Source organism: Nuphar pumila, chromosome 1, assembly GCF_984573655.1.
Source record: "Nuphar pumila chromosome 1, dmNupPumi1.hap1.1, whole genome shotgun sequence".
Taxonomy (NCBI): Eukaryota; Viridiplantae; Streptophyta; class Magnoliopsida; order Nymphaeales; family Nymphaeaceae; genus Nuphar; species Nuphar pumila.
The window spans coordinates 49,006,071-49,033,444 of NC_143249.1; the positions used below are offsets into that span (position 1 = coordinate 49,006,071).

Genomic DNA, 27,374 nt, shown 5'->3' on the forward strand with positions numbered 1-27,374 from the left:
TCACCAGTCACCATCCACCTCTCTTTCCCCCTTTTTAGTGCGCAGAACCGTCATTGGTGCTCGCCACTCTCTGCACTCTCCTTGCTCCTGACAACCCTGGTATTTTCTCACTGAACAGAGCCACCACTCTTGCTTCCTCCTCTTTTTCTTTTCTCCTTTCCCCACATTCAGATTTTGGAGAAGAGATGAGGAGACATGGATGGCAGCTGCCTTACCACCCTCTTCAGGTGAAACCACCAACACCATCATACCAAAAAGAAAGAAAGAAAGAAAGAAAGAAAAGGAAAAGACCAATCCATCTCCTTTTCCCTCTTGGCTTGTTTTCTTCTTCTCCTGATGGGCAGAACCTTCTGTTCTTTAGGTGGTCGCTGTTGCTGTTTTTCTGGCTTTGGGGTTTGCATTCTATGTCTTCTTTGTGCCATTTGTTGGCGGGAAGACGTTGCAGTACGTTGTGATGGGCCTCTACGCCCCTCTTGTGTGTTACTTTTCCTTCCCTTTTTACTGTTATTCTCTGTATTTCTTTTATATTTATTTCTGTAGTAGGGGAAGATAAACCAATTTTACTCTCTCTCTCAACCTGTATTCACTGTTTAGATCTTCTCGCTGTTCTTGTTCATCTATGTTTGTTGTTGGTGTTATTTCTTCAGTTGTATACAATACGTATGGTAACTTTGGTAACTTGGTACATTAATGATCTATTGGTTTTGTCCATCGCTGCATCTGCGTTCCATTGCCAACTGGAGAACCTTGATTTCATCATAGAATTGTTGTTTCATACTGCCGGGAATATGCAGTTAAAATCTATTTTTTTGCTTGGAAATTCGGTTAAGATCGAAGAAATGCCTGCCCTCATTAACTCATATTGGAGTTTTAGGGGCAGATTGTTGCGACTATATAGCTTTCTTTCTCATGAATGAAGGGGAGAGAAGATAGAGAAGAGAAGGGAAAAGAGAGAGAATAATAATATAGAGAATGAGAGGGGCCGCTTTTTTTAATAAATAAAAAACATTATTTTCATATTTTAATACATAAAATGCACCACCAAAGTAGCATGTCTCTGTGACATGGAACCTGGTTAGTTTTTCCTCCCTGTTTCTTTCCCCTTTCTGTTTAGTCTTCAGTAGCTTAGTGTAAGGTAATCTATGCCATCTCTCTAAGTTTGTGCCAAAATCTCTTATTTTTGTCCAATGAAGCCTTGCATGAAGAAATGGCTACCTATGTGCTGCGACTAAACAAAAAACGCAAATCTGTGCCATCTCTCTAATTTTGCGCAAAAATCTCTTATTTTGGCAATAAGATTCTTTGCCTTTTGAGGAGATATTACTAAATGTATTCTTTGTTTGAATGCCTTATCATTTTCATTATTTTGTAATAATAGCAGCATCACAAGACCACTGGGAATATCTCATACAGGAATTCTTGCATCTTCTCTATTTTACCATTTGTATTCACTCTACACACACATATGTATTCATACATAGATACATGCACACACAGACACTAAGTCACTATGGATCACTGCTGTGACTTTCATACTCTCTATTTTACCATTGGTATTCACTCTGCACATACAAACACACACAAACATGCACACACACACACATGCACATATGTATACATACATAGATACATGCATACAATACATACACAGAAGACACTAATGCACTATGGATTGCTGTTGTGACATGCAGGTCATGTTTGTTTTTTCCCTCTACATTTGGTGTGCTGCAACTGATCCTGCAGATCCAGGAGTTTTCAAGTCAAAGAAGTATTTGAAAATTTGCAACAGTAAACAACAGTCTAGCCCCAAAGAAACTAGGACTGGTATTGGATCTTCTTCATCAAAGAATGATGCAAACACTGCCACTGTTAAAGTTGGCGATGAGGAACTGAATAAAGTTATGGACACCGATATTGCAGACAATCATTCCTATAGCAACACAGAGAAAAAGAACACATGCTTTTATGTTCTATATATGTGCTTGGCCTTGTTGGCATGGTGTCCATTGGCTCTTGTTACGAGCTTCCGTTGTTCACATCAGCAGTCTTCGGAACCACAAACAAGTGAAGATTGCATGTTTTACTGCAGCCTTTGCAAAGTAGAGGTATGCTGCTGTCCTTGTGGTAATACAGATACAGTTATTCCTCATTGCAAGTTATGAGTTGGCATATATGCTTTACATCATTATAGGAATAGAAGTACATGCATGGATTTTATATATCTAAATCCATAGAAACTTATTGGCCAAATTGAATGTAGGAAGATATCCATCAGTTAAGAATTTCAGACACCCCCATCCACACTACCACATAAAAAAAAAACATGTTTTATACTGTTATGATTTTTGAAGACTAATAATTTCACAGGCTTACTGTTGTTTGTTGGAGATTGTCATGGTAAGAGTCCAATCTTACTTGGGCAGATGTGATAGGAGTTGAGACCCATGGTTATTTGAGTCTTTAAGATAGAAATAATTACTGATTGGCAATTCTCTGATTCTTTGTATAATGTTATTAAGTTGAAAATTCCATCTGTCTAACGACAATATGGCCAATGTCTCTGTTTAAGCCTAAATATTTTGATGTTTTGGGGCATCCCACAAGCGAAGATATGGGCCATTTCTCCTTCTCTAGCATGCACTAGGCCTTGTTTCTTCTTCTTTTTCTCAATATTTCATCCCCTATTAGAGCTACTTCTTCACATCCAGGTACTCTCTAAGGTCTGGACTCTTATTCTATTGCTCTTGATCCAGTTTATTGCTCTTATTTGGATCTTATATCTGTTTACTTTTGCTTCTCTTTTTCAAGAATACCCCTCCATTTTCTTTATTCCTCATAGGCAGCCAACATGCTACCTTCAAGCATGCAAAGATTGCAGATTGGTTGAAGCTGTGAATGAGGAAATTACTGTTTAACGTACATGTGATAGATGGATTATAGTCAACAAACTTACAGATAAGAATGCTACCATGTGCAAGTAGGCCCATAAAATCAAGCATAAGTTAGATGGATGTATTGAAAGACTCAAGAAACATTTAGTGGAAAAAATCTACATTGAGGAATATGGCTGGATTATGATGTAACATTCAACCTATTTATAAAGATGGGAATAATCAGATTAAGCCTTTCCTTTGTCACAATCCATGATTGAGGCCTATATCAATGAATTTTAAGAATGAATTCCTGCATGTGATCCGAAAGAAAAAGTTTATATGAAGCAGCCACTAGGTTATTGGAAAAAGATCCATAAAAGGTATTTGGTTTCAAAAGTGTTTTTATGGTCTGAAGCAAATCATAGAGCCTGTGTCACATGGATACAGCTGAAGATACGGGGATAGAACCATTTATATGAAGTTTTCAGTGTAACTAATATACAAGGGGATACAGAATGACAGTCAAAGTGGAGTATCTGTGTGACATAGCATAGAGCTTGATTTAAAAAAAATTAATGAATAGAAGCCCAATTGATTATTCCTTGTTAACATCAGGGAACAACATATTTGTATATGTAGATGTTATAGTTGTCAGAGTGTTCATCTTTGGTTCACATTAATGAGGTCAAAGAATACATTAAAACAAAATTCTAAGTAAAAGACTTGGGGTATCTCAGATTTGTTTCAGGAGTGGAGGTTGATAGAGGACTATGACATGTTTTAACAAAAAATATGACGGATATATTAAAGAAGTGGGGTAAAAGACTGCAAGGAAGCAGGTATATGGTATACCACTTCCTCTATATATCAAGGATTAAAGGGTGAAGGACAAACTAATGCGGAAGCCTAAGAACACCGTAGGGGCTCTATAGTGCCTGACTTTCACTTGACTATGTATTTCTTATGTAGTTAATTTGTTTACAGTCCCTTGAATTTGTTATTAAAAGCAAGAAAACACATTATGATGTATAAAAATAACACTTGATGAAAGGTTGAATCTTGTGAAGACAGTGAAACATTTATTGATCATAAAGGTTTTCTACACGATGATTAGGCCGCAGACTCAGATGTGAGAGGATCTATATATCTTGTTATTGTGTATGTTAGAAAAATCTATATTTCATAAAACCATAGCTAGATCCAGTATAGTAGTAGAATACAGGTCTATGGCCTCCTAACTGTAGAAGTTAGAACAGCCGTACACTTTACTCCATCCCAGTTGAGTTAGATTCAGGAAATTGTCACATGTCATTGCTACCCCCAACCCTATATGTCACATGGGTGCGGGGGTGTGGCACTTTCAAAAAACTTGGGTGCGGGGGTGCGACAATATATATATATATATATATATATATATAATTTTAAAGTTTTAACAGTTAACAACATTAACACTAATGAAATAAAAAATAATTATCACAATATCATCAAATCAATTCATCATCATGCATGCAATAAATCAAATTAACAATCTACAATTCTATTCTACATCATAAAAACCAACACCACAATTATAAAAACAATCAAACAAATAAAGTAGAAAATAAGTAAATTATATAGTATACTAACAAAAGAAACAAAAAATGCATAATTACATACCAAAAGTATATCCTACACAACGTATATGACAATGAGGTAATGAATCCTAATAATTTTCTTCTTCATCATCAAATGCATCGTAAGAAGGAAGACTGGGCTAAGATAAATCCATGTTTGTAATGTTGAAATCATGCTCTCCCTCTAAGTCACAATTGGTGAGTTTATTTCTCTTCATGTTATGGATTTGAGAATATGTGCTCCAATTTCTTTCACAACATGATGAACTAGCAAGTTGAGATAGCAATCTCAATGTAAGACGTTGGAGAAGAGGTGTTTCTGATCCAAATGTTGATCACCATGTAATAGGATCTATATTATCCTCTTCTCTCGCGAGTAATGTTTGTCCATATAATCTCGAAGATGCAAATTTTCTAAACTCTTGTGTGACTTGATTTAGAATATGTGATTCTGGATAAAGTCTTGTCATACATATATTTCTATGCCTTGATAGCTCTGAGTCTAAATTTGGAGGGACACGACCAATACCACATTTCTGCCACTTTTTTGCATAATATTTTGGATTAAGAGAATGTGTCATGCAATGCAAAGGAGTGTTGCTCTTATCCCATCTTCTAACTAAAACTGAATGAATATGGTTAAAAAATTCTGAATCATCCAATGCAGGATTTTTTCTTCATGCTTGAAAACTATAACTTGCATTTTTTCAATCATATTATTCCACATTTCATAAACTTTGTGAAGCATGGGCTTATCCTTATCAATTTCTTTCAACATTTCCCAAATAGGTTGAGTAAATTAAAGGAAATATACGACCATGTCCCAAAACTCATCATCAACAATAAATTTCTTAATTTCTTGAGCCTTGACATCATCATCAGTGCGATAGAATGTCCAATTCTCATTAGTCATCATGCTAACCAAAGCATTCTTCACTTAATCTTTTTCACCATCACAATGATGGATGCAAAACGTGTTTCAACTGTGAAAATGTCTACAAAGAGACAATACGCATACAAGCACAAATACTTTGCACGAAAGCACTCTCACAACACTTGAACAAAATACGCAAAAAAGGACAAATGTAGCAAACATGCACTAAGGCATGTATTTCATAAAATAGCAAATGCTTGAGACTCTCAAGCTTATTTTACAACAAGGGGGAACACCCCTATTTATACAAGAGCAAAGGGGTGCAAAGGGGGGCTCCCCAAAGGAATCGTTGGGGAGCTCCCAACGACTCTATTGGGGGGACCCCCAATGCACCTTTTACAAAAAGGAAAAAAATAAAAATAAAATTAAAGAAAGAATTACAAAAAATAAAAAAAGAAATACAACATATTCCAAATGGAATATGCGCAAAATGTGAAATGACAGAAATACCCTTTTTGGGTAAAAGAGAAAAAGGGAAAAATATATAAATATATATACTTATATATAGAGATACGTATACATATAATATATGTATATGTATCTTTGTGTATATAAGTATATATATTTATACTTATAATAATGTTTTTGAGTATACATTTTAACATCCCCCCTCAAACTTACGGTGCGATAACCACAAGTTTGTCAAGAAGGAAATGAAATCTGGGTGAACAAAGAGCTTTTGTGAAGAAGTCCGCAAGTTGATACTCAGACGTCATGTATGGTAAATCAATGACATTCTTCAAGTATTCTTCCCTGACATAATGGCAGTCCATCTCTATATGCTTTGTTCGCTCGTGAAAGGTGTGATTTTTGGCAATATAGATTGCAATTTTATTGTCACAGCATAGCTTTGTTGGCTCTCTGATAAACACTCCCATATCTTCCAAAAGGCGTCGAATCTATACAATTTCCATGATAGTGGATGCCATGGCTCTGTATTCGGCTTCGGTGGATGACAAAGAGACCTTCTGTTGCTTTTTTATATCGCCATGAGATCAAGGACTCACCTAAGAAAACACGAAAGCCAGTGGTGGAGTGACGATTACTAGGGTCACCTCCCCAATCTGAGTCAGTATAAGGCTATAAGCAAGTAATTTTAATTCAGAGGAGGATGATAGAAATACTCCCTTGTTCATTGTTCCCTTCAGATATCTGATGATGCGAAGGACAACACTCATATGAACGGTTGTAGGAGCGTGCTGAAATTGGCTGGCGATGTGTATAGCATGAGACAAATCAGGTCGAGTAATGCTAAGGTACATTAAATAACCTACCAACTGCCTGTAAGGAGTATGATCAGTTAGAGGAACTCCGTCGTTAATCTTCATTTTTGATCCCACGACTTCAGGAGTCTCGCATACTTTGTCATCAGAAATTCTTGATCTGTTAGACTGAGATAGAAAATAACCACGTTGCGAATAGGCAACCTCAATTCCAAGAAAATATGTCAGAAAACCCAAGTCTGACATCTCAAATTTTGAAGTCAAGACGAACTTAATACCCTTGATTCCTTGAACATCATCACTTGTAATTAGCATGTCATCAACATAGAGTAATAAAAGCACAATTCCTGCATTAGATTTTCTAGTAAACAGAGTAGTATCAGTATAACATGAGGAAAAATCATTTTCCATCATTACACTTGTAAACCTGTCATACCAAGCTTTGGGGGCCTGTTTCAAGCTATAGAGGGCCTTGCGAAGGCGAAGAACTTTGTCTTTAGGAATCTTCATGCCTGGTGGGGCATCCATGTACACTTCTTCGTTAAGATCACTATTTAAAAAAGCATTTTTCACATCCATTTGAAAAATGTTCCAATTTTTAATAGATGCAATAGTAATAAGACATCTAACTGTAACCATTCGAGCTATAGGAGCAAAGGTTTCTTCATAATCAATTCCATATTCTTGCCCATACCCTTTTGCGACTAAGCGAACTTTATACCTTTCCAAAGATCCGTCGCTCTTAGACTTAACCTTAAAAACGCATCGACAACCTATAGTTTTCTTTCCTATGGGTAGAGTATGGAAATCCCAAGTTTCAGCTCTTTTAAGAGCATTAAGTTCATTTCTCATAGCTTCTTGTCATTCTATACATTTTTTAGCTTCTTCAAAATTTTTGGTTCAAAATAAGAGTGAATGGCACTAAGACAAGCCCTATATTGGGGTGAAAAGGAATCAAAAGAGACAAAACGAGTTGGAGGTCTCCTATTCCTCTCAGATCTTCGGTGATCGAGAGCAGGAACAAACTCACTATATTGATCAATAGCACTTCTAAAGGTGTCTTGATTTCTACGGGAGTAGGTTATTGGATCAATTGAAATTTTGTTTTCTTGTTCATTGAGTGAGTTATGTTCTTCAACATCACCATCAATTTCCTCATCATGGTTTGATGATACATCATCATCACTAGATATATCATCATTACTAGACAATAAGTCAAAAAGGAAGGAGTAATCAAAATTTTCTTGTTGAGAAACATTTTTTTCAAATCCACTTTCATTTTCTAAAAAAGTTACATTTCTAGAGACATATAACTTATCATCTCGAAGATCATAACAACGAAACCCTTTTTGAGTTTCGGAATATCCAAGAAAGGCGTAGGGGATAGCTTTGGGAGAGAGCTTGTCATTTTTATTCGTAAGTATAAAACACTTATACCCAAAAACTCGTAACCTATTATAATCAAGTTCAAGCTTATATAAAATCTTAAAAGGGGATATTTTCCCTAATATCCTAGATGGTAAGCGATTTATCAGATAGACAGAAGCAAGAGCTACTTCGGCCCAAAAATTTTTAGGAATGTTTTGGGAAATAAGACAGGTCCTAGTGGTCTCAATGATGTGCCTATGTTTTCTTTCGGCCAACCCATTCTGTTGAGGGGTTTTAGGACAAGACCTTTGGTGAATAATTTCGTGATCCTCAAGATATACTTTAAATTGGTTGGAGAGATATTCTCCTCCAGAATCACTTCTAAAAATCTTTATATTACTGTTGAATTGATTCTTGATCATTGAATGAAAGGTTTTAAAACACGTAAAAACTTCATGTTTGAACTTAAGAAAATAGATCCATGAATATCTGGAGAAATTATCCACAAAAATGACATAATAAGAAAAGCCTCCTTTTGAAACAACAGATGCGGGTCCCCAAACATCGAAATGAACAATTTCGAAGGTTTTAGATGAGAACATAGTTCTTTGCTCAAAAGGTAAACTTTGCATTTTTCCCAGAATACAATCATTACAAGAAAATGAACTTTTACATAGGTCCTTCGCAAAATGTAAATAAGATAACTTGGTGATACTAGGATGACTAAGTCTTTTGTGCTACGTATCTATATCTTTGTTTTGGGCAACATTACAAAAAGATTTTGTAACTTGAAGAGATTCCATATAGTATAAGTCTCCTTTTCTAAAGCCTTCCCCAATCAATTTCCCGGACCGACGATCCTGTATTAAACATTTATCACACGAAAATTTAATATCGCAACCATGGTCTGAGAGTTGAGAAACAGAGAGAAGGTTTAAGTTTAGTTTAGGTATAAATCTAATTTTTGGAATGAAAAAATCTTGAGTTTCAAAATTACCTGTTCCTTTAATTTCAAGAGAGGTTCCGTCTGCAGTGAAAACAAAGGATAGAGAAACATTTTTTGAGCGAAAACATGTTTGGGGACATATGAAAAGATGCACCTGAGTCCAAAAGCCAAGAGACTTTACTTGGAAAGGAAGAAGTAGACACGGCGGCACCGGAGGTAGCTCCCTTGAGGAGAGGTTGAAGGGCTTCCACTATTTGATTTAAAGAGAGTGACCCACTTGATGATGCCTCTTCCTTTTGTGGTACACCGGTAGTAGCCATGGCGAGAAGCTTCTTCCATTTGGGACATATGAGCTTGATATGCCCCGGTTCTTTACAAAAATGACAAATAATTTTGCTATAGTCTCTCTTTCCTCTTTGTCCACCATCACCTTTTTGATTTTGTGATTTGAAATGAGGAGGACGATAGGTCTTTACATTATTTTCGGGTCTTGATATGACATTGACTTTATTGTTTTCTTCATAATTACAAGGAACCGCAAGAACATTTGATCCTTGTTTACATAAACTCATACGAGTCTCCTCACCACTTAATTTGGTGAGAACATCTTCAAGAGAGGGAGGAGTAAACGAGGATAGAAGTGATGACCTTATTTGCTCAAATTCCGGTCTTAACCTATTCAAAAAATTGAACAACCGATCTTCTTCAAGTTGCTTGTGGTGGAGTTCAATTGCCTCTCCACTTCATTTTGGTTCAAGCATGGAAAGCTCATCCCAAATGGAGGAAAGGTCGGCAAAATATTCTCTAATAGACATTTCACCTTGAGTAAGAGAGAGGGCCTTCTTTTGAAGGTAATACTTATGGGATATATCTCTTGATGTATACATTTTCTCGAGATAATGCCAAGCTTCCGATGCTCTTTTGAACTTGACAATGTTGGCATTAATCTTTGTTTCAACGGATGCGAAGAACCAAGAAAGAATCTTGAAGTTCTTCATTTCCCATTCGTCGTGCTTCTTGGAGTATTCTTCAAGAGCTTTGATCCTTTCCTCTCCCTCAAGAATCTTGATTTCACTTCCGTCTATCACTGTTATTTTGGGTTCCGGTTCCGGAATTGTGCCTTGCACATAACCCCATAATCCTTTTCCTTTTATGTGAGCCTCCATGTTCCCGGCCCAAATATGATAGTTGGACCCATTTAACTTGAAGCCAAGAGCAAAGTGAGACTCTTTCTCACCCATTAAGGAGTAAAAAAAGGAGAAAAAGGGCTTACCAACACAATGTTCAAACTTCTAGCTTGCATAAGATCCTTCTAAAATATTTGAGAAGCAAGATCCACCACTTCAACCTTTAAAGATTCGAAGGCACGGTTTTCGAGGCACTCAAAAAAAGGAGAATCCCATGATCCTCAATCACCAACCGAGCTCTGATACCATGTGAAAATGTCTACAAAGAGACAATACGCATACAAGCACAAATACTTTGCACGAAGGCACTCTCAGAACACTTGAACAAAATACGCAAAAAAAGACAAATGTAGCAAACATGCACTAAGGCATGTATTTTATAAAATAGCAAATGCTTGAAACTCTTATTTTACAACAAGGGGGAACACCCCTATTTATACAAGAGCAAAGGGGAGCAAAGGGGTGCAAAGGGGGGCTCCCCAAAGGAGTCGTTGGGGAGCCCCCAACGACTCTATTGGGGGGACCCCCAATGCACCTTTTACAAAAAGGAAAAAAATAAAAATAAAATTAAAGAAAGAATTACAAAAAATAAAAAAAGAAATACAGCATATTCCAAATGGAATATGTGCAAAATGTGAAATGACAGGAATACCCTTTTTGGGTAAAAGAGAAAAAAGGAAAAATATATAAATATATATACTTATGTATAGAGATACGTATACATATAATATATGTATATATATCTCTATGTATATAAGTATATATATTTATACTTACAATAATGTTTTTGAGTATACATTTTAACATCAACGACCTTCAACAATTTCAGGTCAGAATGCCTATTAAATATAGCATTAGCATGATTATGGTTGACAACAAAATTCCTAATGCCTTTGACATTTTTTTCTAATTCTTCAATCCATGAACATAGAGCATATGTTGGTGAATTTTCTTCTTCTTTGGGGTTGCAGATGCTCTTGAGAGCCAAATTCAAACTGTGTGCTACACAGGGAGTCCAAAAAATATGAGGATACTCACTCTCTAAACTCAATGCTGCACTTTTACAAACTAGAGCATTGTTTGTGATGATTTGTACTATTTTCTTATCATCCACTTCTTTTATTACTTCTATAAACAACTTCAAATACTCAACATTTTTATATTCTCCCGATGCATCAACTACTTTCAAGAATACTGGGTCACTAAGCGAAGAAAAAATGAAATTGATTAGTGGACGCCTTTTAATATCTGTCCACCCATCAGAAATAATGGAAACTCCATTTTGCTCTTATGAATATTTTTTAATTTCTAGCAATCTCTCAACATTTGCCCTCTCTTTTGCAAGAAGTGTGGTTCATATTTTTTCTGAGCTCGGAGGTACATAGCTACTCAAATTACAATTTGCCAAAGAAGTAACTAAATCCTTCCAATAAGGATTTATAGCTGCATTAAATGGGTGTGACCTAGAATAAAAATACCTCGCTACTTTTCTATCCATCTCCTCCCTTTTATATGTATTGAATGATGCTTGTATTATTCCTATTCCTCTACCTCCTACATTCACTTTTCGTTTTTTTTTAGCATATTCTTGGTAGCTTAAAAATGACACACTAATTGCACAAGAATCACTCATTGTCTTCTTCTTCTCATATTTTTATTGTATTTTCTTGTATTGTTTTCGCATTGCCTCAACTCTTCTGCATCCTGAAATGTCATGTCCTGGTATCTTCAAGAAATGTGCATTACCTCTTGTCTAAGACCCAACAAAATCTCTTTCACATAGCTTGCATCGAAATCTCTTGTTTCCACCACCTCCTCCTCCTCTAGTTTTTGCAAGCTTATCTACATGTACCCATAGTGACCCCGCATAACCACTTCCACTACAACTATCAGCAATGCTAGCAGCAGAACTCATATGTGGGGATGATGATGATGCAAGTTCTTTACCTTTATCCATCATTTTTGTCCCGAAAACACAAAAAAAGTTATAACTTATATTAAAATCAATCAATTATGCACACAATCAAGATTTATAATATTGAGTGCAAAGCCGGAATCAGTATACGACAACTGAAAACAAAGATACGTGAGAAAGAGTAAAAACCACATTGAGTGCACACTTCAAAGCAATAAAAGTCAGTTTTAACAGGCATTACCAAAATTTTAGTTGGACAAACGGGCTAATATAAAAAAATGTGAATCAATTGGACAAATTCACATTCATTCTGAATTTTTAATGCACATTCAAGACTGCAAGTCTGCAACAATAATATAAAAACATAGAATGAAACATGCACTATTGCAGTATTTTCTAAGCATATTCACAATAAACAAACTTTCGATATTGCATTCAGATGACAGAGGATGGATGAACAAAATTTTAGATATGTATCTCAACAGGATTGAAAGAACAATAATCATATTTGCAAAAAAAACTATTTTTTTTTAAATCAAACCATTCACTAGGAAGGACATAGGATCACGGTCAAACATTAGAGGACGTCAAAACTGAACTCCACAAATAATCAGTTTGATGCCAAGTACTAGGAAAACGATAACACTTACAGGAATCTAATAAAAAATATTTTATTTCAAGAAAAACGTTTAAACATATTATATATACACAATTTTTTTTCTACTTAATGATCAATGTTAGCAACCTGATAGCCAACAACAAAATCACATAAATCAGTCATAGAAAAATCAAATCACAGCATTAGCAAATGACGGAGAGGAGAGGAGGAGAGCAGAGGGAGTCAGAGAGGAGAGGAGGAGAGCAGAGGGAGTCGAGTGAGAGAGAGTACTTGAGGAGGAGAGGTCCGGTGGAGTGGTCGGTGGCAGCGTCGGGGTCCGGCGAAGGTCGACCGGCTTCGGCTTCAGGAGGAGAGGAAGGGAGGATTAGGGCAAAAAAAATTGCCCTAATCCTCCTCTTCGCAACCCTTTTCATCAGGCAAATGTTTTTTTTAAGTCTAAAACCTGGACAAAAATGACTATGAGTGTGTTGATCGCACCCAGGGTCAGTTTGACCGCACCGGGTGCCGCACCCGCATGCACACCTGCGTTGTGTCGCATCGCGTTGACGCGGGTGCGGCACCTGGTTGGCCGAATCCCTGTGACTTAGCCCCAACCCCTAATGTAGCTTGTTGAAAGTCCTAACTCCACTTGCACCAAGCAACATCATTGATTCACCATTTGATGCTATTTTCTTCCAATTTTGTGATTGTTTTCTATGATACTCTTTATACCTCACATCTTGCACTTGTTCGGGCTCTGCTCGTTTACTAGTGGATTGAGCTCATGGCTCGGCTCGTGTTCGTGTGTTTAGCCGAGCCGAGCTTGGTCGGCCCTGAATGAGACGAGCCGAACACGAGCTGGCTCATGTAAAAACATTCCATGTTATTTATACATAGTATATACATTTTTATATATTATACTTGAAATATATATAACTTTTTTATAAATTACACTTAATAGTCCATATTTTATGTATATATTTTTCATTCATCCTTCTTTTTTATAAATATTTTATGCATTCTTCCTTTTATATGTTACACAAAATATACATTATCCATAAAATAAGGAAATGAAAACCTCCCCAATGGAAAACCCTCCCAAACCTCCCCAATGGACGTTTTATTGGATTTTTGTTGCTTTTTTCAAAATTTCGACCGTACAGATGTGATCTATATGCTTGTTTTTATAGGAACCAGTTCTTGGAGAATTTGATTCCGATGCATGGATAGATTTTTATAAGTTTCAAAATCAACGGCATACAATTTTCATAAATTTTTGAGGCTCCAAATACCATTTTTTCTATCCAAAATTCATGATCCAAGTGTCGATTTATAGTAAATCAATCATGTTGAACACATCTGTACGGTCAGAATTTAAAAAAAAATACCAAAAAATTTCCATTTGGGAGGTTTTCATTCCCCCCATAATATATATACGAGCACTATCGAGCTGATCCGAGCTGAACACCTTGTGTTCGGGCTTGACTCGTTTAAGCTAAACGAGTTGCTCATGGCTCGGCTCGCCAACTATATGAACAGGTCACAAATGAGTTCGTGACGAACCGAACCGGGCCGAGTCATGAGCTGCTCTGTTCTTTTACCAGCCCTAGTCACAACCATAAAATTTTAATGTGAAAAATCCACATGATAGGTTGCTGCCTCCCAATCCAAACTGCAACATTGACAGCTGATTATGCAGAAAACTCCTGCTGCATTAGTGAAGTGTTTACATTAGTAAATTTTTTGCTTTAACCTCATATTACAGGTATAAAAATTATCACTCATAATTAAATTCACTTCGTAGATCTCATGTTGAAACCATTCTGTTCCTTATTCTAATTTCTGTTTGTAGCCTTCTACCAAGATACCAAAAAAACCCCCATCACCAAACACCTTCCACATTGAGAGGCTGAAAGGAAACATGAACACATGGCTGGAGGAGCTACAACACTATGATGTAGGACATTAGCATGCCTAAAAATTTCAATATGTTCTTCTCTTTACATATTAAAGTGAATCAACAATTCTCTACTGTTAGGATCTGCATACAAGTAGAAAATAAGGTTTTCAAGTTGAGAATCTATGAAATGTTCAGCTATCATGTATGCAAAGAAACTTTTTAGTAATATGCCTGCCCAAATTGTTCGATAAAAAAACAGCAACTAGCTCAGCATCTTGTCCTAGTTCAAAAGGTATTCACATACTCAAATCCAAAAAGTCTGTCAATTTTGGTCTCCAATGATTGACTGAATTGCTTTCAATTAAATGTGCATTTCTTCATTGTTGCATGCTTGATTGTCTGACCTGCATTTTTTTAAGGATACATGTCCAATTTATGAAGTTCACACATTTTTTGGTTTTCATATTGTACATCTGAACAATTGATTTCAATTGTGAATTTTTCCAGGTGTCTGTATTGGTATCACATTTTCTGATAAACTTGATCGAATGCAGGTTTTCAAACACAGTAAGCATTGTAGAGTGTGTGACAAGTGTGTTGATGGTTTTGATCATCACTGCCGGGTACTAAACAAGGACCACCACTGTTTGGAATGCTACTGACCCATTCTGAAACTATCTCATACCATTCCAATTTTTGGTTGCAGTGGCTTAACAACTGCATAGGCAGAAAAAATTATCAACGGTTTTTTGCACTGATGATGTCGGCTCTTCTCTTGGTAAGCTACAGGCTTCTGTCTGTATCTCGTATTTAGAGTGATAGGATCATTTGCATTACAAACTGGCACCAGATACTCCTGCTGTCTGCACATTTTCCATGATCTATACCTTTTTCTATCTTCTCCTACTATTTCTGTTGCACGGTCCTTTACCTACTCCGTATTGAGCCATTATGCATTTTTTACAGTAAAATAATTGTCCAAGCATCTAAGTTTGCTGACTACCAGGACTGCATCCACGGCTCCAGCAATAAAAAACAATCTAGGAAGCATTTGATTCTTGGCCCTTTTCATTTTCATTGACTATTGACAGGTATCCATTGTTTGTCCACCTTGGACTTGAGCTTGCAGCTTATTCTACAATGGTTGACCGGGATCTCTGTGCTGATTTGCTGTTTCCTTGAGCGAAAGCGGTTCAACATGCATATCATTGCAAAGTTGGGGAGTAGTTTCTCTTTGGTTCCCTTTGTTGTTGTAGTGGTGAGTTTTTTTTTTCTTGCTTTCTTTTGAAGACTTGTTTATGCATGACTGTATCATGGAGTGTGTGTCTTCTTTTACAGAGCTCTTGCACTCTCCTGGCTATACTGGCAACTTTACCACTTACACAACTATTTTGCTTTCATGTGCTCCTTATTAAAAAGGTTTGTACTTCTCATCATCATAATCCCATGTTGTTGCATATACCTGCTTAATAATTCTGAGCAATGCAATGTCCTGAGACTAGTGGTGAAGTAGTTTGACTTATCATTCTTCATAATGTGATTATTCCTTCTGTTTTCTATTTTTGTACAATTTATTGTTTTGCATGTTGGTGGTCATGTTTTTTGATTGGATTCTTCTATTATTTTTTTAATATTCCTGCATCTTAGCTGGGTTCATGTCAGTCGTCACATGACATGGCCAGGTTTTATTCCTGACTTGATACTAAAATGTGTATGTGTGACAGGGAATCAGCACCTATGATTACATCGTTGCTTTAAGAGAGCAGGAACAATTGGGATTGGGGGATCAACAGAGTCCAGAGACATCTCCAGTTAGTTCACTTACTGGATTGAGCAGTACTAGCTCCTTCAATGCTTTTCATCGTAGTGCTTGGTGTACTCCACCACGTCTATTTGTTGAGGATCAGGTACTATTGGTGACTATTTATAGCCTTTAAAACTCTATAAGTGATATGTCTTGGCACTTTTACTTGATGTGCAGATATAGAGCTATATACAAAAGATATTGTTTTATGAGTTTGGATAAGATAATCTCTTTTTGCCAAGAAGGCCATGAATGTCATACTGTAAGATATGGGTGCTTTGCTATGTAATATACACTGTGGACTCTGCCCTTGTATCTGGAAGGCAAAAGATTGCTCCTTATCCAACTTCTGCACCTTGAAGATCCAGGCAGTGCCAATTTGAGGGGTGTTAGTTTGCTGCTTATCAATTGATTAGATTGTGTAAGATTAAAATTATATCACTTTAGGCACTTGTTAGTTGGCTTCAGATTTAAATCTTTCTGGCATTTTGTTTGCCTGAATCAGCATTTGCAGACTGCAAGTGATCCAGGGAGTTGGGTGTAATTTCGCAGTATGTTTATTTTGATTGGAATCTGTCTGTCAGATCAAATCCCTGAGTAATGCAACTAACTTTTGTATTTTAATTGGGGTAGAGTTACTCAACTAAATCAAAAGTGACCTAGGGAACCTTTCTGTCTAATTGAATTCCTGAAGGCAAAATTCACTTTATGATGTATTTTACTTTTAGGTTCTGTTTGGGAGTCCGTGTTTTATGGTGTTGTGATGGGAGTTGCTGAATTGGAAACACCCACCACCCTTTGGTGTCCCATATCTATCAGATCCGGGGAGATTGGAATGGGATTTGACCTGCCCATCTACCAAAACTGGCTACTACCCAGAGAGGATGTTGTTGGCAACTCTGGCCTCCAACACCCATCTTGAAGCCCTCCCTGACTCCCTCCTGTCACCTGTTCCACCTACCTCCTTAATACATTCATTTTCCTAACAACCCCTGCTCTTCTACTTCCATCATTCTACCTCCATTCCTGTAAAACCCACGTGAAAAAAAAATCGGACCCGGGCCTGTTCTCGTTAGGGTTTTAAAACCCGATGCAGGGGGAGGATTTGTTTAAAAACAAACCCTCTCCCGTGTGCGCCGCACCCCCCACCCGTGCTGCTCCACCCACTCAACAGGATAAGGGGAAACCCTTGAGGGTTTCCCCGAATTTCGGCCCTCTCCGAGCTCTTTAAGAGCATCGCAGGAGGGGAGAATGGACACACCTCCCTGTTGTGTTTCCCGACGATCACCGACCTCCCTCTCGCTCCCTCTTCCCTCGTTTGCCTGTCGAAGCCCGACGCCGGTGGCTTCCCCCGTGCCGCTTCGCTCCTCTCATCTCCTTGTGAGCTCCGACGACATCGCAGTCGATCCATGGTTCCTTCCAGCGAGCTCCCCTCCGTCAAGCTGTTGCCGGCGACCGTGCCATCTCCCTCTGGTAATCCGATCTCTCTCCCTCTCTCGTTCCCTCGCTTTGCTCCCGTCTCTTTGGGATCTATCTGGCGACAGCGTCGCCGATCTCCTTGCACCCTCCCTGACCCCTGCTCCTTCTCTTTGGGTTCTCACCCTCGGTCATGCGCAGCTCGCCGGAGCCCTGACGTCGCGACCAACCATTATTGCTACCTCTCTGCCTTGACTCCCTCACCCCCTCTTCTCGCACACCCCCTCCCCTTTGCGTTTCTGATGCCGCTGCCACCACCTCTGTTATCTTTCGTTTGGGTCGTCGGAGCCGACAGAGGGCTGGCTCTGTCGAACCCTCTCTTGGTTCCCCTGGTTCTGATTGGAGGGCCAGCAGGGGGCCGATGACCCCCTATCGTCTCTTTCCCCCCCTTCATAATCGTTTGCCGGAGGGGCGACAGTGGGCCAGTGGCCCTACCGCACCCTCCCTCTCTGATGCGTAGTCAGCGGGCAGGCAGAGGCACGACGGCCTCTGTCTTGCCCCTCCCCTCTCTCCTCCTTTTTCCCGCTCTGTCTCCTTTGGGGTTTTTCGGCAAAGGGTAGCACCCTCTTGCCCAGACTGCTGCCTCTGTTTTGTTTTCTGGTAGGGGGGTGGCCCCTGCCTCGGGTCTGTTACCCGGCAGGGAGTTTCGCCCCTGCCTCTGTCTTTTCTGGTAGGCAGGGGGCTCCACCCCCTGGCTCAGATCATTCTTCGTGCAAGGGGCGAACTCCCTGCCTCTGTTTGGGTTTCCCTGCCTTTGTGGCAGTTTTCCAGCAGGGGGCTTGCCCCTGATCTGCCTCAACTTTTCCTTTCGACAGGAGGGCTCAACCCCTGTCCTGCGATGGCTTCTTCGGTAGGGAGCCCTGTCTCTCTACTCCCCTTGGTTGTTCCGGCAGGGGCTGGATGCCTGCCTTGCCTCCCTCGTTTCTTTTATAAAATGCTAACTATTCTTTTTCACAGCTTGTGCAACACATCACGCTCGCCCCCACGTCCTAAGTCGTCATCACCCACGCTCGGAGTCGATCGCCACCTCGCAACTCCCTAAGGTAGGGTAAAGTCGCACTAGGGGCAATAGATGAACCTATTTAAGTTGAAATAATTAAGATGTCCATGCTAGATGTACTTAGATTTATATTGCTTCTGCGTTGCGTATTTTCTTGTCTGCATAATTATGAGTCGAGGTACGGTTTCACCCTTCGAGTATTAATTTGCGTATTTACTTGTGGTTGAGGCGTTGTTTCGTACTTTTTGCAATACTTATGCCCTTAATTGCTTGCATATATATACTTGCCTCTACGTTCCTTTGGGCGATGTACGTTTTTGTACCTCGTGTATTACCTATGACCTTACTTGTTGGCTTGTATATTTGGCTATGGTGTAATCTCGTACTTTGAGTATTGCCTACAGTTTATAGTTGTTTGAGGTATGGTTTACTTTTCTGAGGTACGGTTTACTACTTTGTGCATTACTCATGTGCTTTTTGTTCGATGTGCGGCTTCACAAATCGAGAGTTGCTTTGAGTTTTGCCATCCTGGTATAATGTGCACATGCTCCTATTCATTTTAAGTATGTACCTACATAAATACAGTCTCGTGCATATAAGGAGGGTTTCCTTCTTCGAACCCAATGCTCTTCAAAAAGCACAACTTTTGCAAAGTTAAGTTTTAAGTCTTGTCGGATTGCGAAGTCACATTTGGGCCATCCCAAGTCCACACACTTGGGAGGAATATTTTATAACCCCGATTCGAGTTGCGACCCAATTCGAATAACCCCGATTAGGGGCATGAGCCTATGAGTGAGTGGGGTTCTGTTAAAGGACCTATTCTTCATTTATTAAACCTAGTGTCGCGTGTCGTGCGAATCATGTCGATACTAAGATAAATTGTGGATGCAAGATTGATAGTGATGTGCCTTGTGTGAATGACTCAACGTGGCATTGCGGCTTTTAAGGCTGAATCGTTCCAAATGAGCACTTCTATATTCTTTTGATCGTTATAAAGTTGTGTGTTGGGGTTTCCTGTTGAGAAGCCTACACACCACTCCCTTTTTCAATATAACATACTTTTAGACATGGACAACATGTTAAGTACTTTGTTGATCAGATAAGAGATCCGAGACGACCTTATATCATGAAATATGCAAAATATTATTGAAAAGAATTCAAGACTTATCTTGCGAAATTGTGTCGAATTACTTCTTTTGCAGATAATATCTATTGGGGTTTCTTTTGTGAAACCATCCCCCTTTCGTCGTAGTCGTACTTATGACATGTACGACCGTACTTTTTGACAAGTACGTCTTCTTACGTTGCGATGATTGGATGAGTAGGTTGTGGCAACCTCGATGAGTGCAAATAATAAAATGCTGAGATCACCTAAATAGGTGATAATTTCGCCTTCACCGGCAAGATACTCGAGTTGGGTTGAAAGGCCAGAGTATGTAGAATGGGTCTTCAGTTAACTACCCCTGGTGTACTCATTCGAACCGCTGACTCCTGTCAGGAGAGAGGACGGGAAGGTACAAAAACTTCGATGGACAAGCCATTAATGACAGTTACGAGCAAAAGACTTGGCTTCCCCAGTCATTAGAGTTAGGGGAAGAGGACTACCATAATTATCCTAGGTGGTAGCCCTCCATATTCAGGATGTATCCATTGTTTATGCTGCTTTGGAGATTTCTCTCTTGGTCACTGACTGTCCCCTTAGGTGCGGACTCAGTGAGCTATATCCGGGTTATCATAAAATACATAGTATAATAAACCCCTGGATCAGTCTAGGCTGTTTCTAGAGTCGTGCCTTGTGCGTAACCACTTGGCCAGTTAATATCAAAATATAATTTAAATCTGATCACACAATTTATTGAGTTATTCACGTATGAATGTTACAACATGCAACTAGTTTCGATACTTTTGGAATTGTGCATGTGGTTGATGTAGTATGGTATTTTGCTAGTTAAATTGCTTATGCAGTTCTTTGTTTGTAATAGTCATCCTACTTGTGCCTGTAAAATGCTTGTAATAATTTTAGCATTGTGCTCATGATAGTTTGCTCTATGAATATGTTGAAATTAAAGTGCTATTTAATTGACTGTCTACTGGATATATTAAATTATTCTGCTTAATCATGTTCTATATCGTCCTGTATGTGCACCTTCCAGTTTTTCATGAAACTGACCCATATCATGGGCAGGTGATGTATAGGTGATACAACCTGCGATGGCATGATGGCGTGATGAGATCAAGATAAAGCTATTTCCCTGACGTTTCGTTCCTGAGGACATGTTGGTAAATTTGGTATAAGTGTATTTCAAAATTTATCTTTTAATTAAACCTTGAGTTACTAAAACTGTTTTAGTAAACTTCTTTTTGGTTTTAACAAACATAATGAGTTGTAAAAATCTCATGAACAAATTCTCAATCATTGGAATTGCATTTTAAAACCATTTGATTTCAATAGTTGTGCGGAATTCGACAAAGGAAAGTTTACGCTGTAATGCGCTCAAGGTCCATTGACTTGTTGTTTTAAAAATATCATTTTTTGCTGAAGTACTATTTAAACTCTGATAATCGTATGATTTCAAAGCTTTCTAAACTATTTTAAAAGTTACAAGTCTTAGATTTTTGGGGCGTTACAACTTGGTATCAGAACGACAGGGAAAATAGTGATTCTTGACCATCCGAAATCTGCATCGCACAGTAAGTACTGTTGATTTTATTGTTTTGTACTTAACTTGATTAAAATATTTTGCTTTGATTTAGATATCATATAATGAGATGAGCGAGGCAATAAATGTCTTCACTGGCGCCGTTATTCATCTCCAATTTTTGGTCCAGAACCTGAGTCATAGTGTGGCTTGCGAAATAGGTAACTATCAAGTTCTCCCGAATCGATTGTACCCCCGAGATTCTATTGTTTGCTCTTTTTGCGGAAAGGTGGGCCATTCAGGGAAATAATGCCGCCATAAGCGAAAGTACGATAAGTGGCAACTGGCCATACAAGGCCTGGAGCAAGGGAAGCAAGTTAAAGATATTCAGAACAAAAGTCAGTGGGTAGTAAGAAAGTTAGCAAATGCTGACTTGCCAATGATAGAATGCAGGGACCCCATCTAAGAAACAAAAGCAAGGCAAAGGAATCAAGTTACATCGATCGTCTAGTCGAAAATGTTCGAAGTGTAATTTTGGTCATCCTGGACAACCTTGCCCTCGAGACACTAGAGGTTGTTTCTATTCCGGAAAGATGGGGCATTTCGCCAGAGTTTGTCGCAAGAAGGAAGCAGATCTGAAGAAGCGAACCTCGAAAGAAAGTCAGCAACAACAACCCAAGCTGCCTCACTAGTAGCAATGAAAGTAGCGAACCGTGTTTATTTCCATCACGATGGGTTAGGTAGAGAATTAGCGAATAGACACTTTAATAAATTTTGAGTAAGACTTTTTATTTTCCAGTACGAATCTTGTCAAGGAAAAGTTTATCAATGAAATTACGTATGAATTTTGTCCAACCTAAACCCTTATGATTGTAATGCGTATGTTAGCGTATAGGTGAACGACATATCACGCCTACAAATGATTAGTTCTGATTCTTAGGTGAATGACACCTTTCGACTATAAACATTAATTTTTGAAAGATACATCACACCTACGTAGTTGTATTGCAGAGGATTGCATGGTGATTGTCTGAGTAAGTATATTGAAGAGTCATGAATGGCTAACTAAATTACTTAGGAGGTATGTGTGTGTGTTTCATGCTGAATATAGTCGAATGTGAATTGATGTAAAAAATAAATAAATTATGAATGCTTATGAAGATGATGCAATGATTTGAATGTCTTAGATGCATATATAACTTGAATCCTGTGTGCATAACTCGAACTGCGTAGAAGTTACGTATGTTGAAGTTTAGTTGATTCATATTATATAATGTGCGTGTTCTCATGGGTATAGAACTCATGCTTTATTTACGCATGCTTTGAGGTCTTAGTTGAAGAATGCTATGTTTTCTGTGGCAATGATATGATGCATAGGATAATATGCTTTTATATGATATGATTGAAATGCCACGTGATCTGAGATTTTGAAAGCATGCGATAAATGTTTTAATTCAATAGTGAACTATGGTTCATGGAACCTTATTGGTGAAAGGTATGACTTTATGATATGAATACTATATGAAGTGATGTGATGCTTATTGATGATATATATACTTGTGCCCATTATTGGTAGCTATCGACCATGAGAGCGGTCGTTTGTTTTGATGCATGCATCACTGATTTTGGTACCTTTTGAGGACCTTGTCCGCAAAGGATTTTCTATGAGGGTATGTATGATCAAGATCAAGTAATTCGACTAGAGTGGTGAATCTCTGTGAGGAAGTACACTGTCCAAGATCGGGTAGCTGCAAAGACGGTAAATTCCTGTGAGGAAGTATATTGTCCAAGACTAGGTAAATCATCTAGGGCGGTAATTCCTTGTGAGGTCGTACATTTCTCAGACCAGGTGATCCAGCGTGGAACTTGTAGATTTTGATTTCATAGAGAATTATGGTGTGTTATGATGCTCTTCTTAGAGCAATTGTTATAGCCAGTTATGAATATTTAAATTTGGCTTTCTGTTGTAGCATGATTATATACTAGTTTTAGATTACAGAATCAGATCCTTACTGATTCTAGATCTTGATACGAGAATATGTTTTTGTCTTCTATGAAAGTTGAGGACATTCTAAGAAAGATAACTTAAGCGATGATAGGACAACTGGCCGTGCAAGGCCTTGAGATATGGAGATAAGTTAAGGCTATTCCGGACAACGAACGACAACTTGATTATGATAAAGTACAGAGACCCCATTCTAGAAACAAAAGTTTCGTAAGGAAACCACACATTTAGTTTGTTCAACTGAAACCTTTTTCAGGAACTCATTATGAGTTGTCTTGATTACTTTAAAAGCATACGTGTTTGGGATCACTCACACATATGGTTTATCCTCATTAACAACGATTAACTAAGAACAGGATCCTTGCGGATAATCCTTAAATGAAATTTCGCAGACGAAATTCTTTTAAGAGGGGTAGGATGTAGAACCCACGTGAAAAAAACAACCAGGGCCCGTTCTCGTTAGGGTTTTAAAACCCGACGCAGGGGGAGAATTTGTTTAAAAACAAACCCTCTCCCCTGTAAGCCGCACCCCCACCCCCCACCCCCCACCCCCCACCCATGCTGCTCCACCCACTCGACAGGATAAGGGGAAACCCTTGAGGGTTTCCTCGAATTTCGGCCCTCTCCGAGCTCTTTAAGAGCATCGCAGGAGGGGAGGATGGACGCACCTCCCTGCTGTGTTTCCCGACGATTGCCGATCTCCCCCTCGGTCCCTCTTCCCTCGTTTGCCTGCCGAAGCCCGACGCCGGTGGCTTCCCCCGTGCCACTCTGCTCCTCTCATCTCCTTGCGAGCTCCGACGACATCGCAATCGATCCAGGGTTCCTTCCAGAGAGGCCCCTCCGACAAGCTGTTGCCCGCGACTGTGCCATCTCCCTCAGGTAACCCGATCTCTCTCCCTCTCTCGTTCCCTCGCTTTGCTCCCCTCTCTTTGGGATCTATCTGGCGACAACGTCGCCGATCTCCTTGCACCCTCCTCCTTCTCTTTGGGTTCTCACCCTCGGTCCTGCGCAGCTCGTCGGAGCCCCGACGTCACGACCAACCATTGTTGCTCCCCCTCTGCTTTGACTCCCTCACCCCCTCTTCTCGCACAACCCCTCCCCTTTGCGTTTCTGATGCCGCCGCCACCACCTCTGTTTTCTTTCGTTTGGGTCGTCGGAGCCGACAGAGGGCTGGCTCTGTCGAACCCTCTCTTGGTTCCCCTGGTTCTGATTGGAGGGCCAGCAGGGGGCCGACGACCCCCTATCGTCTCTTTCCCCCCCTTCATAATCGTTTGCCGGAGGGGCGACAGTGGGCCAGTGGCCCTGCCCCACCCTCCCTCTCTGATGCGTAGTCAGCGGGCAGGCAGAGGCACGACGGCCTCTGTCGTGCCCCTCCCCTCTCTCCTCCTCCCCTCCTTTCTCGCGCTCTGTCTCCTTTGGGGTTTTTCGGCAAAGGGTAGCACCCTCTTGCCCAGACTGCTGCCTCTGTTTTGTTTTCTGGTAGGGGGGTGGCCCCTGCCTCGGGTCTGTTACCCGGCAGGGAGTTTCGCCCCTGCCTCTGTCTTTTCTGGTAGGCAGGGGGCTCCACCCTCTGGCTCAGATCATTCTTCGTGCAAGGGGCGAAGTCCCTGCCTCTGTTTGGGTTTCCCTGCCTTTGTGGCAGTTTTCCAGCAGGGGGCTTGCCCCTGATCTGCCTCAACTTTTCCTTTCGACAGGAGGGCTCAACCCCTGTCCTGCGATGGCTTCTTCGGTAGGGAGCCCTGTCTCTCTACTCCCCTTGGTTTTTTCGGTAGGGGCTGGATGCCTGCCTTGCCTCCCTCGTTTCTTTTATAAAATGCTAACTATTCTTTTTCACAGCTTGTGCAACACATCACGCTCGCCCCCACGTCCTAAGTCGTCATCACCCATGCTCGGAGTCGATCGCCACCTCGCAACTCCCTAAGGTAGGGTAAAGTCGCACTAGGGGCAATAGAACCAATCATTTCACTCGGTTCATGTGGCACAAGAAAGCACACTAACAAGGCCCAATTGTGGATACTGTAGCTTCACCTATTATATTACTGTCTGTGAGATGGTAGTTGGCAGGAAGATACCAACTCCAACCAAAACCCTAACATGGAGTCCAAACCAGGGTTACCGGAAGCGCCTAGCTAAAAGGGGAAGCGTGCTTCCCCGAAGCGTGCTTGGGAAGCGAAGAGTGGGGGAAGCGCCCCCCTTTTTTGGGAAGCGCGCTTCCCTTTAATGGGGGACGCGCTTCCCTTTAATGGGAAGCGCGCTTCCCCCTCGCTTCCGAGACGCTTCCTATGTCGCTTCCGAGACGCTTCCTAGGTCGCTTCCGAGACACTTCCCGAATCGCTCCTAAGTGGTCCCACGCTTCCCCGCTTCCTAAAATTTTGAAAGTGCCACGCTTCCCGCTCCCGCTTCCCGTATCGCTTCCCGCTCCCGCAACCATGGTCCAAACAGCCTTGGGATTTGGCAAATCACAAGGCTTCCAAATCCTGGAGTTGTCAAATCCAGGATTTGGCATTTCAGCACCAAATACATGTTCCCAAACTGAGCCTTAGTTGAAAATAAACACTTCTTTTTCACCAGTTTGGAAATAATTTTGATATAAGTTTCTATAATTTCAACAAAGATCTATGAGAGAATCTGTTTTCTTATCCGATTGGTGTCTCAATGCATACCAGCAAACTCCATAAAATGTCATTCAAAGTACTTGATTGATCCTGTATGTTGATGTCAGATTAGGATTGATAACTGATCAGTTGATTATGTTCTTCCAGTGTGATGTGGTCCCAACTGATGCTGGCATGTCATCTTCAAGCAAGAGAGCGCCTTATGCTGAACCATCTAAAAGACAAAATCGATCTGTAAAGATCAGTCCTTGGATGCTGGCACGCCTGAATGCTGAGGAGGTTTCAAAGGCAGCTGCTCAGGCCAGAAAAAAGTCTAAAATCCTGCAGCCTGTCATGAGACCGGAGGTGCAAACAGGATTAGAAACAGATAGCAGCTTTGGTAGTGGAAGCTATCGTATGGCTTGCAGGCTTGACAACAGGAGGCACAACAATAAGCGAGTCAGGCTTCCAGTTGAATCCATAGCAAACATATCATATAAAACGTCTGATTACAGCCTTCTGACCGTGAATAATGACAATGACTCGGTTGCAGAAACTTCAACTAGCCTTGCTCCACTCCAGCTAGAAGCACGGAGTGCTTTTCGTACAAGCCGAGCAATGTCATCTGTTGGTATCATGACTTCTTCTCCTGAGAGTAGTCTCGACTCACCTGATCTCCATTCATTTCGAGTGTCTTCATCTGGTGTTGAAGATCTGCAAGGGTTTGCAGCTCTCACCAAAGCTGATGCACAGAAAGATGTTCAGCCCTTAAGATGCACGAGCGATGGATATGAGCCATCTGGAGGAGAAGATGCTGACCAAGTCCTGCCGAGAGCATTGCATAGGTCATCAAATTGGAGTGGCCTCTTCCTTGGATCTGGTCATGTTAATCCAGGTGCAGCAACACCAGTGGAATTGCATCAGAATGAAATGTTTTCTAAATCCTAGCTATTATCTTCCACCATAGCCAACCACAAAGCAGCTTCCCAAGAGTTGTAGCTGGAGCTGCATGTATTTTGAGCTCTCTAGTTTGGAAGGAGTGGATTCTTTGACAACTTGCACAAGGGCTTTAATCTGTGCTGTTTCTGTTAAGGATCCTGTACTGATCTTGCTGCCAAAAGTTGATGAGAGGCTGGGTCCAATGGACCACAGCTGGGCAGGCAGGTGAAATGGCTGTGTTTTGAACAGCAATGTATTTGTAGGAAACAATTTTTAGTGCCATTTTTCTGCCCCAGATGTGAAAGTTGTAACATGCAAGTTGTTTGGTATATGTGCTTTTTACATTTTGAATTGCTCTTG

The 27,374-nt window shown here is 40.0% G+C and overlaps 1 protein-coding gene across 1 annotated transcript; it reads left to right on the forward strand.

Annotated features, from left to right (window-relative positions):
* On the forward strand, positions 1–27,374 carry LOC149848898 (putative protein S-acyltransferase 22). Its single transcript, XM_089997917.1, has 9 exons — positions 1–227; positions 362–475; positions 1,692–2,105; positions 15,112–15,180; positions 15,264–15,335; positions 15,687–15,815; positions 15,896–15,976; positions 16,282–16,464; positions 26,244–27,374. The coding sequence occupies exons 1-9, from the start codon at positions 186–188 to the stop codon at positions 27,021–27,023; spliced, it is 1,884 nt and encodes a 627-aa protein (XP_089854043.1). The 5' UTR covers positions 1–185; the 3' UTR covers positions 27,024–27,374.

Bases quoted from the DNA above. Each gene is read 5' to 3' on its own strand.
- LOC149848898 (XM_089997917.1), top strand. From the start codon at position 186: ATGAGGAGACATGGATGGCAGCTGCCTTACCACCCTCTTCAG. The intron at 15,977-16,281 runs GTTTGTACTTCT...TATGTGTGACAG, and splicing joins ATGTGCTCCTTATTAAAAAG to GGAATCAGCACCTATGATTA. The intron at 16,465-26,243 runs GTACTATTGGTG...ATGTTCTTCCAG, and splicing joins GTCTATTTGTTGAGGATCAG to TGTGATGTGGTCCCAACTGA.